The sequence below is a fragment of the Echinops telfairi genome, unplaced genomic scaffold (assembly GCF_000313985.2).
Source record: "Echinops telfairi isolate 266 unplaced genomic scaffold, ASM31398v2 ScPeMD7_2565;HRSCAF=3150, whole genome shotgun sequence".
Lineage (NCBI taxonomy): Eukaryota > Metazoa > Chordata > Mammalia > Afrosoricida > Tenrecidae > Echinops > Echinops telfairi.
Genome location: NW_022106463.1, coordinates 65,509 through 75,851, shown reverse-complemented (window position 1 = coordinate 75,851; position 10,343 = coordinate 65,509). Strand labels below are relative to the sequence as shown.

Genomic DNA, 10,343 nt, shown 5'->3' with positions numbered 1-10,343 from the left:
TGATCACACATGTTGGTGTGCTGCTTCCATGTGGGCTTTGTTGTTTCAGGGCTAGATGGCCGCTTGTTTACTTTCAAGCCTTTAAGTCCCCAGACACTATAGGTCTCGATAGCCAATCCCAAAAAATTAAAACTAAAAATTCCACATCTAAACCTAATGGATGAAAACATAAAAATCTTTTCTTCTAATCAAAATGGCAAACAGCCATACCGTACGAGATCAGATGTAAATACCTAAACAGAAAAATTCTTTATGCAATAAATCAAGAAAAACCTCTGAAAACTATGAAGAACGAATAAGCTTCCATATAGCCTCACAAAAACCACAGGTCCAGATGATATGAAGGGGCCTGGATGTAGTAGAGACGCAGTCAGCCAGCAAGACAATTGGACAGTAGGGCCTCACAGAACGGAGGATAAATCCAGGGTGCAATGTAGTACTGATGAACTGCATTAACTATCCTCGAGTTCTTTAAGATTTCCTCCCCTTACTATTGTGGTCCACAGGTGATATACCTCATTAGTCACTAGTGATGTTAGATTTGCGTACATTCATTTGCTCATTTAAGATCGCTCGGTACATGGTGGTCAAGATAGATGGCCCTCAGAGACACTGACAGGAGTAATGGTTCCTGGAGGGTACGGGAGAAGGGGGAGAAGAGAGTAGATAGCACTGATGATTGCATGAGGCCCACCGGATGGGAATTAACAACAGAACTATGGGAAGGGAGAGGACATATTGGCATGAGTAATGTATGTCAATAAAAACAGTATTCGAGAAAAAAAATTCCAGTAGCAATTGAAAGATGTATTCTGGATTGAAGTATGTTCTACAAAAATGTATGTAAAAAAAGGTCGTCTCTGCTAATGAAAAAGGTTATCTTTGTTATGCTAATGAAATCAAGACTACACTAGAGTGTGTGCATATCTTGGAAGGATCTGAAATGCCAACAGGCAAATTTTAAAATATTTCCCAGAGTATTTCTCTCCCATCAGTCAATTCTGACTCACAGTTACTCTACAGCAGTAGTTTTCAACCTTCCTAATGCTGCGACCCCTAAATACAGTTCTTCATGTTGTGGTGACCCCCAACCATAAAATTATTTTTGTTGCTAACTTCATAACTGTAATTTTGCTACTGTTATGAATTGTAATGTGATAGGAAGGATACACTTTCATTCTTACAAATTGGACATAACTAAAGCATAGTGATTAATCACAAAAACAGTATGTAATTATATATTGTGAAATATTGATTTCTAATGACAAATTAATGAAATTTTGTCTTGAAGCATGGTGTAGCATGGGTAACAGTCTTCATGCTGGGTACTTGTATGTGGCCGTATCTGCATGTGGATGGAGACGGATAGAGGAGCGGTGTCTTGGTTCCTAAGACCACCGGAAATAATGTGCTTTCTGATGGTCTTAGGCAACCCCTGTGAAAGGGTCATTTGACCCCCAAAGGGGTTCCGACCCACAGGTTGAGAACCGCTGCTCTACAGGGTGATGTGGTGGTTATGAAGTGGGCTACTAACCACAAGGTCACCAGTTCAAAACCACCAACGTCAGGAGAAAGATAAGGCTTTTACTCCTGTAAAGAGTTAGTCTCAGGAGCCCACGGGGAAGTCCTCTCCTGTCCTATCGGGTCACTCTGAGTTGCACTGGACTTGATGGCAGTGAGTTTGGTTTGGTGTGTATATCTCGGGCCACTCTCTTTTGAGATCTGAGATTATACAAGCAAACAGAGCAGAGATGTGAGAAGATGGATGCCAAGACACTCGGATTTCCTCCCAAGTCAACGGAGAGAGAAAGCTTTCCCCTCTCTATAGCTGGTACCCTGAATTTGGACTTCTAGCCTCCTACATTATGAGGAAAGATGTGTTTGTTACAGCCATCCATTTGTGGGACTGGTCACAGCAGCACTGTATAATAAGGACAAATGGGTAACTGCAAAAAACGACGACAGAAACTTTGTTTTTCAAAAAGTCAGATATTCAAACAACGGATACAACACCTTACCTCTTGGTCCAGGTTATATTCTTCGCTTGAATTAAGTGCAACCTTTACAGTAATGTAGTCCCCATTTTTCACAGCCTCCCTCAATACACCTAAAATGAGAGAAAAGATAAATTAGGCTTTATTTATCTAAAGTTGAGCAAAGGATTCCTAAAATTCCAAAACCACTCACTACTTGGAACTACATCGACGGAAGTGAAATTCTCATCTTCTCCATCTAGATGCTTCTGAAAATCATCTGGTTTCATCCACTCCAGCTGCAAGTCCATGCCCAAACTCAGAATGTGTTGTTTGCCATCTGAAACACAAGAGTCTTAATAAGGGAATCGGTTCTAGACTATACGAGCTGCTGCTTATTACATTTGTAGTGTCTTGACCAAAACTTTTACCACTTTTAATCAAGTCTTCTTTGGGAAAATCCTGATTTGGGGTGGAAGCAATATGCACTCTCCACATTTCAGTACTTCAAAGACGACTAGGAAACTGACCACGGTCACAAAGTGAAATAAATATTTGTAGTCTATGACTACATAGCTCTAGGGAAGGGAGAAATTAGATTCTCAAAGAAAAATTCTATGTAAATCTCCCATTACTTTTTCCCTCTTTGATCATTATACTCAGTGCTATCAAAATCAATTCTGACTCATAAACATGGTAGCCCTTACACATAAGGAACCCCAGTGGTGTAGTGGGCTGCATAACGGGCTGCTAACCAGAAAGTCAGCAGTTTGAAACCACCAGCTGCTCCATGGGAGCAAGATGAGGCTTTCCACTCCTGTAAAGATTGTCAGTCTCAGAAATGCACAGGGGCAGTTCTACCATGTCCTATAGGGTCACTATGAGTTGGATTGACTCGATGACAGTTTGTTATTTTGTACTTTCCCAGGACTTTGTCGATTTCATTCTGTTTACAAAGTTTTTAGCAAGAAATTGCTCACACCATTCTTTTTTTTTGTTTTTTTAAATCAATTTATTGGGGCTCGTACAATTCATCACAATACATAGATCAATTGTATAAAACACATCTATACATTTGTTGCCCTCATTATTCCCAAAATTCGCTTGCCTCTTGGGCTCACACCATTCTTTTTAATAATTATACAATCTCTCTCTATATATTTAAAGTATTACATTTCTATTCCAACCTTGCCCCAGTAATCATGACGGTCGTTTGTCTTTAATTTTGTTCATCTTTCTAAGGAAGCAACTCTGACTTGGTTCTCACACCCTTACCCCATCTATTCTAAGACCCTAAGAGCAAAATTACTTGGCTCTATCCTCTTGGCAAGCAATCTCCTCCCCCTGGCCCAACTGTTTTGGGAAAGGCTCCAATTTCCTGTAAGCTCACCAAGTGCATCAAAAAGGTATGTTTTATCTAGTTTGTCCGTTCTGAAATACTTCAAAAATTCTCTTCAAATTATTCTTCACAATTCATAAATTACATGAAGTCTTATTGGATTTGCCTCTATTTATTCTGTCCTACTTTTAAGTTAACTCTTCCTCCTCACCGCCATGGAGTGAATGCTGACTCAGTGGGCCCTGGGGGTTCCCAAGACAGTACCTGCTGACGGGAGTACAAAGCCCAGTCTCTCCCACTGAGAGCTGCTGACCACATGGACCCGTCCAATGCGTAACCCCACCGCCAGGGCCCCTTCTCATCATGCACCTCATGCTTATTAGCTCATAGCCCCGCCCAACAGCTGCTGCAGTTTGTATTCTATACAAGTTTCTACCTAGCCAAATGCCATTGTTCTCAGGACAGCTTTTAAAATCGCCTTACATGTTGTTATTTACCACCAAATTACAGAGCAGAATATAGTAAGCATATATTTGATCATTTCTGTGGAAAGAAATAGAATAAAATATACAACCAGGCTGCTTGGCAAGAATAAAGTAATCAGAAATATATGTAATGTGCTGAGCACATTACAGGAACTCAGAAAATGGTTGTTTAATGTAGAACTCACAGAATGACCTATCTCCAATATGAAGTCATTTGTTCAGGATATCCAAATGGAAATTTCTATTTTTTTAAAAAATCTTGGGATGAGAATTACACTGGGAGAAGAGTGAGGAGAGTGAAATTAAATATGATGCACAATCCTGGAAAATGATGACAAAAAAAGCGCAAGAAAATGACAACATGCTTACCAGAATTCTCATCTGTTTGACATACGTTGTTCTGACCTTCCTGGTCCCCTTCTGCAGCGATATATGCCCAAGTGTCCGTTTCATCTCTTGTAGTTTTCTTTTCTTTAGATAATCTGTTTTCCTTGGTTTTGTGATCGTCTGTGATTTTACAGTCCACTGGTATTTCTTCTCTTTTCCAATCATTCTCAGTAAGATCATTTTTTTCTTCTGGTGTTAAATGAAATATATCAAATGCACTTCTGATTTCCTTACTCACTGGTGCAAAAAATAAACATGGTAAATAAGAATAACACATTTCTGATACAGATATTCAGGTTAGTGTTAGAAAAAGATTTTTTTACTAAAAATCTCTGTCTTGACTACAAAAGCATGATCTGACTTATTATTAAATCTACAAAGTAGCTTCAACTGATCAACTTAAAATTTAGCCTTCATATTGGTTGGTCCATCTCTAGAAAGGTTGTCCAAGTCAACGGCTGTTAACCAGGGGTTCTGAATTAATCCCAGTCAAGGGGGTGACTCCGAATGACCCTAGTCCTATCCACAACCTCTAAGACATTCCACTGCTCTTCAACTCTATCCTGCAGCCAGCTTTGGACAAGATGGTTTCCGCGGTGAGAGGGCAGAAAAAGCACGCCAGGCAGCGATCATGCAGCCGATCAAACTCTAAGGTCTGTGAACGCTACCCAGTTAAAGATGAAAGCAGAAGTGCATTGGCAAACGACGAGCTTTAAAGCACCCCCCTCCAAAAAAATAGGGTAAAACAGAGTAATAGGAAGTAAACCACAGCTTCCACAGCATGGCCGTGACATTAGCTAGCATTCCCTCTACTCTGTAAGGAGGAAACCTCAGACTACAAGAGACTGAACTATACATGCCTCTATTTCCAACAGACCTGTGGCCAACTTCTACTTACAAAGAAAAAGCCAGGAAATTCTTATTAATCTTTTTTTTTTTTTAAGTGAAAAATTATAGGGGGAAAAAAAGCAACCAGAACTTTAAACACAGCTGGAACAATCCGCAGCGGTGGCAGGGGCAGGAGAACAGATTAAAGTAGTTGGTTTTCTGTGGTCGGTTGTTGGCTAGTCTCACAGTGATGGAAGTAGCCTATGTTTTCAAAGGGCCGAGAAGCTGCTGGAGATTTGGTTCTTCCAGCAGCAGCCAATGCAGACCAAGGATCTGAGGGGTCTTCGCACCATCCCAAAGTCTGAGTGGTATTTACTTTTGAAGGAGGTGTAATGTTCAATCCTAAGTATGACAAACACCGACAAGCAGGAACTTAAGTAGTCGGTGAGAGCAGCGTGTTTGTCTCCAAGAGACAGTTCACTTTGAACCCATGTGGGAGCACTCTCTTGCTGAAAGCACTGGTCCCCCCGTGGAAGCTGCCAGGGATTACAGCGGTTTGACTCTGTTTGACTGCTGGTACTGGTATACTCTGGATTGCCAGAGTCATCTGTCAACCAGATCTAATTTTAGAATTCTGACGAGTGAGCGTGACCTGGCAGTTAGGGACCAGGTCTAAATGGAAGGTGCGACTTCTACTGCAAAGGACGTCAGTCGTGAGAGAGTCCGCCACTCGATCCCAGATTCTGTCACTGATGCCACCTTGTTCAATCCTTGTGGGTCTTCAATGAATGGAGTGAAATTGGATGGAACTGCCTGGACTATTCACAGCACTCCAGAACCAGAATTTTCTTACATTGGCGTTGAAGCAAATTTAAGTCAGTTCTCCTGTGATGTGACCTGACTGGGAAAGCCGCAGAAGGCCTCGAGGCAGGGAGAGCTGTGACCGCCTTGTTCGTGAGTCTGAGTTCTGTGCTTCACATGCTTTCTTCACCCCGGAGGACGGCAGGCTTTGAGCGTCTTGACTGCCAGAGTGCTATGTTCAATGGTCACGACTTTCATCAAGGTGGGCACGGAGCAACAACAGCAGCAGAGTCGATTAAGAAAACTGAAGGACAGAGCAAAACAAAGCACAAAGAACAAACACAGGTGGTAGCGACTGCTTTCTAGATGATTCTGTGGGCCATGCTTCCCACGACCTCCACCGTGCAGTTCACGAAGCCCTAGATGGGATCATGGGAAATCATTTTAAATTGTATGCATTCTTTTCTCAAGGAGTTAGATAGCTTGCATGGTGCCCTCTTCTGCATTCTATGGCACTCTTGCTGTGAAATGGAAATGTACTTCGAAAAAAGCCTTTTTCTGTACGAAACTTTACAACACTTGCCAAATTAATTCAATTTGGGTTTTGCACAATGTTGTTACTTCTCCAGGTACTACCCCAAATTTCCCACAGACAAAGCTTGTGCCCTCATGCGATGTTAGCCTCAGCTGAACCATCTGGGCCTATTTATTCAACTGCTGCCAGAGCGCATATGCAGCTACCTCTGATTTCTAGAACATATTCTCCATGAACGTTCCTGACACCAATGTCTACTTCACACAGATGGTTTTTACAACAGTTTGTGCTATCAAGAAAAGCACCATTTTTCATCCACATCAAGAAAACCTGTTATAAAATTCCAGGTACACAGCTGATAAGCTTTTTTTATGGGGTACTGCAAACAAGGAACCGGATGAATAATTTCATTTAAAACTATACATGTAGATGAAAATGTAACTGAAATTCACATACAAGTTACTAGGATGAAAAATAAACTAACCAGTTCTACTTATAAAGTATTTTAACCTCCACACAGTAGGCTTAAATTTTTTTTGTTATTGTAAACCCATATAGTCTTTATTTATTTATATTTTTGGTGTCAGTAGTGGAACGATCCACCCTTTTTACTTGCCAAGGGTGAACAGAAAGCTACTATATTTCTCTAGGACATTTATAAAGAGTTATCTTCACCTGGAGAAGAAACGAAGTAAGAATAAATGTCCACTCCCACACAGTCTTGAAGTCAGAGTCTCTGTGCACGTTCCATTAGAGAACTGCTGCTCCCTAGTTTCAATCACGGGAAATCTCCTCCAGCTCTTGGATTCACCAATGTGATCCAGAGAAAAGTTCCCTTAGCAGAGTGGCTTCCAAGGGGTTCTGCTGGGCCAAGGAAACTCACCAGAACGCTATTGAATCCCACGGGATCGCAAAGGGCTAATTGGAGATAGATTTTCTCAAAGGACATCAGCCAAACATATAAACCGCTGAGAAAGTTGGAAACTCACCGGTGAGAAAAGGCCATGAAAAGCGCACCAGGGAATGTTTTCATCACGACAGTGCATGGGCGCATTCTTGCAGGGCTGCCAGGGCTAGCCTACGGGGACTGTGTTGAGAGCGTTACCTTATCCACCTGACAACCTTGCTCTTGCCTTTCAGATTCCCGTGCTTCCCCAATTTAAAGAGCACTAGAAAATCCTGAGCGGAGGCCCTCAAGGAGGTCAGAATGCCATCTGGACATGATACACGCACACAGACTTCATCAGGGAAAACTGGAGGAAGGAAACACTGCCTTTACTCGTGTACGACCAGATGGAGGAGATGTCAGGAAATAAAAGGTTCACATTTCGATACTTGTGCTTAGTAAAAATCTGATTTCATACTAATACTTTTGACTTACCTTCATATTTAAACAAATGAGCCAAAAGTGCAATGAATAAATCACCAAACGTTTTTTAGCATCTACTGTAAAAGAGACATTTATTGTTCTGCTATAATTTCTTTTCTCAGTAATCAACCTGTTCCGCAATCACCCTCAGCATGAGGAAAAATAACATAAACTAAGGGGAAAATTAACTACAAAACCTAATACAAATTGTTATTAATGGAAAGTTCTAAGTTTAGACACACCCAGTAACATTGCAGGAGGTCTGGAGACCAAGCCCCACACACCAGACAACCTCTGAGCAGTTTCACTCTGTCGTAACACACGGGGCACCGGGAGGCAGAATCAGCTCACAGTAACAAGTTTGATTTCTGATTTTCAAACTCAGATAACTAGTTTAGCACCACTTAGCCAATGGCTCCAAATTGATTCTCCATAGTCAAAGATTTCCAGCTCTATGACACTGAAGGTTAGCGATAGTTTTTCTTCATCCTTTGTATGAAAGACGTCAATGTTTCTAGATGATAAAATGTTAGCATTCATACTTACTTTTTAATCCTTTTGACTCTTTTCTGCCCTTTTCCTCCTTGTCCAAATCATGCCTTTTCTGATATTTTTCTTTGGGCTCATTCTTTTTAGTCTCTTTCTCCTGAAAGAGACACAGTAAGACAACCACAATGTTGTTGGAAGGTTAATACTGCATCTTTCAAACTGAAAAATACAGGTTCATGAGGTCAATGCTGCCTTTATATACAACAGTATATAACCACTGATGGTTAAATATTTTTTCATATAAATGGCTTACTCAATCAAGATTATCTTTCAATGATGTAATATGCAAAATTTCAGCTTTAAAATATAACACACTTCCTCACTTTAAGTATTCATTAAAATAACCACTACCAAAGTAAATTTAAAAAATTCACATATAATCCTATTAACAAAACATGAATATTTGTATTTCCCCATGCTCCCAATCCTTGTTCTTCTGCAAATTTTTTTATCTGAGAGATTTTTTAAAATTTGCTTTATATATATATAACACACATAGCTGTATTCTGCACATGTATGGACTTCTGTATTTAGCTCTTTTATAAGCTAGTTCATTTTTGCTAGATATTCCATAGCTGTAGTGGTGATGTAACAGTCTCTAAGACGATGATACATCCACATTCCCTTAACCATTTTCGCCAGGACTAACCAGACTCTTTGCATAACTGAAGATGGTACTGCCAAAGAGTATCTCAGTACCTAGCTAATTTGCCTTTTAAATGGTTTCCTTGAGATGTAAGCACAAGAGTACAATGGGGGAAAATAACTTTCTTTATAGCCCTTGATAAATAATGTATCTAAGAACACTTTCATAATTTTCAAAAAGCAAAACCAATTTTTATAATGGACGACCGACTAACCCAAAGTAACCCTGCAAAGACAAATGTGGAACCACCCACAGGGCTTTCAAGGCTGTAAATCTTTACAGATGTAAATTGCCAAATATAACTCTGACAGAGCACCTGGTGGTCTTGCCACCTTTGGTTCAGCAGCTAATTAACTACTATGGCACCAGGGCTCAATAATGGCATAAATTTCCTATAAAATATATTCTTGTATGGTTTAAGACGTAATAAAAAACAAGGGCAATTCCTTGATTGTGTATCTTAAAAAATCTTCTCCATGTGATGGGCAGAGAAGTGTAAACGAACCTCTCTGTTGCGTATAACCTTGTCTCTCCCCTAACCAATGTAATGACTGAAAGCTAACATTTTAGGATTATGTGTAAGGTGATCATATTCAACCAGAAGAACATGGGAATTAAATGCCTTGACAAAAAAGTTGGTTAAAATGGTGGTGATGAAGTATGAAGTCAATAATCCAGAAATTTACTGGCTTACTTCTACCAAAACTTTCCTTTTCTCTAATCATCTTAGGACCAGCCCAGATTTTCCATCTTGATTGTTAAATATTCTGATTAATGTCAAATAAAAATTATTTAAAAAAAGATTTGAAAGACTTATTGTGCTTCGATACATTGTGTACTATTTTACGTGAAAATTCTTAAGTAGGATGTAAAAAGCTAATAAAACACCAAAGCCTTACTATTCTAAGTAAAAAAACTCTACTAGGTTCCAAATGATACATGAAGAGGTTTATTCTAGATAAAGCCTATTTGAATATGGTCTCTGAAAAGTATATGGCTGTAGAGAGGTTCTCTCAGGAATACACTTGTCAGCCTCCAAAAAGTCCAGTCTAAACAGGGGCTTTCAGAGGAGATCTATCTGCTGGACCAGTTAAATTCAGGGTCAGCTCAGGTTATGAAGATTGGCTTTGGGGATCCCAAAGGGATAATACTGGTAGATTTTTCCAAAGGACACAGTGATCACAGGGGAACACTGTAAAGAACTGTACATTAACTGAAACATTCAGTAGTAAGAAAAGGACAGGAAAATTGCACAGAGTAAGTTTTTTCTATCATGATCACACACTGCTCACTTATCAGGGCAGCAAGATTGTACTACAAAAGTTTTTTTTTTTGGTATGGTGCCCCAACAGGCTAGACTGGAAAACACAAGTTTTTCTTGCTTGGTATATTTTAATTTGTTCTTCGTCAGTGGATTGATGTTGTTGCTGT

The 10,343-nt window shown here is 39.9% G+C and overlaps 1 protein-coding gene and 1 non-coding gene across 3 annotated transcripts in view; both read right to left on the bottom strand.

Moving 5' to 3' along the window:
• The window catches only part of MPHOSPH8 (M-phase phosphoprotein 8), a 43,984-nt gene that overhangs the window by 13,264 nt on the left and 20,377 nt on the right, over nucleotides 1-10,343 (bottom strand). The window contains exons 4-7 of one of the 2 annotated variants that reach the window (XM_045293980.1): nucleotides 8,264-8,363; nucleotides 4,167-4,421; nucleotides 2,188-2,313; nucleotides 2,019-2,107 (exon numbers count right to left, since the gene is read on the bottom strand). In XM_045293980.1, the coding sequence (XP_045149915.1) occupies nucleotides 2,019-2,107; nucleotides 2,188-2,313; nucleotides 4,167-4,421; nucleotides 8,264-8,363 (570 nt within the window). The remainder of the gene's footprint in view (nucleotides 1-2,018; nucleotides 2,108-2,187; nucleotides 2,314-4,166; nucleotides 4,422-8,263; nucleotides 8,364-10,343) is intronic. The other variant, XM_045293981.1, reaches the window with a different exon arrangement.
• LOC115870870 lies at nucleotides 6,927-7,056 on the bottom strand. Its single transcript, XR_004046970.1, has one exon. It is a non-coding gene; the product is annotated as a small Cajal body-specific RNA 24 (non-coding RNA).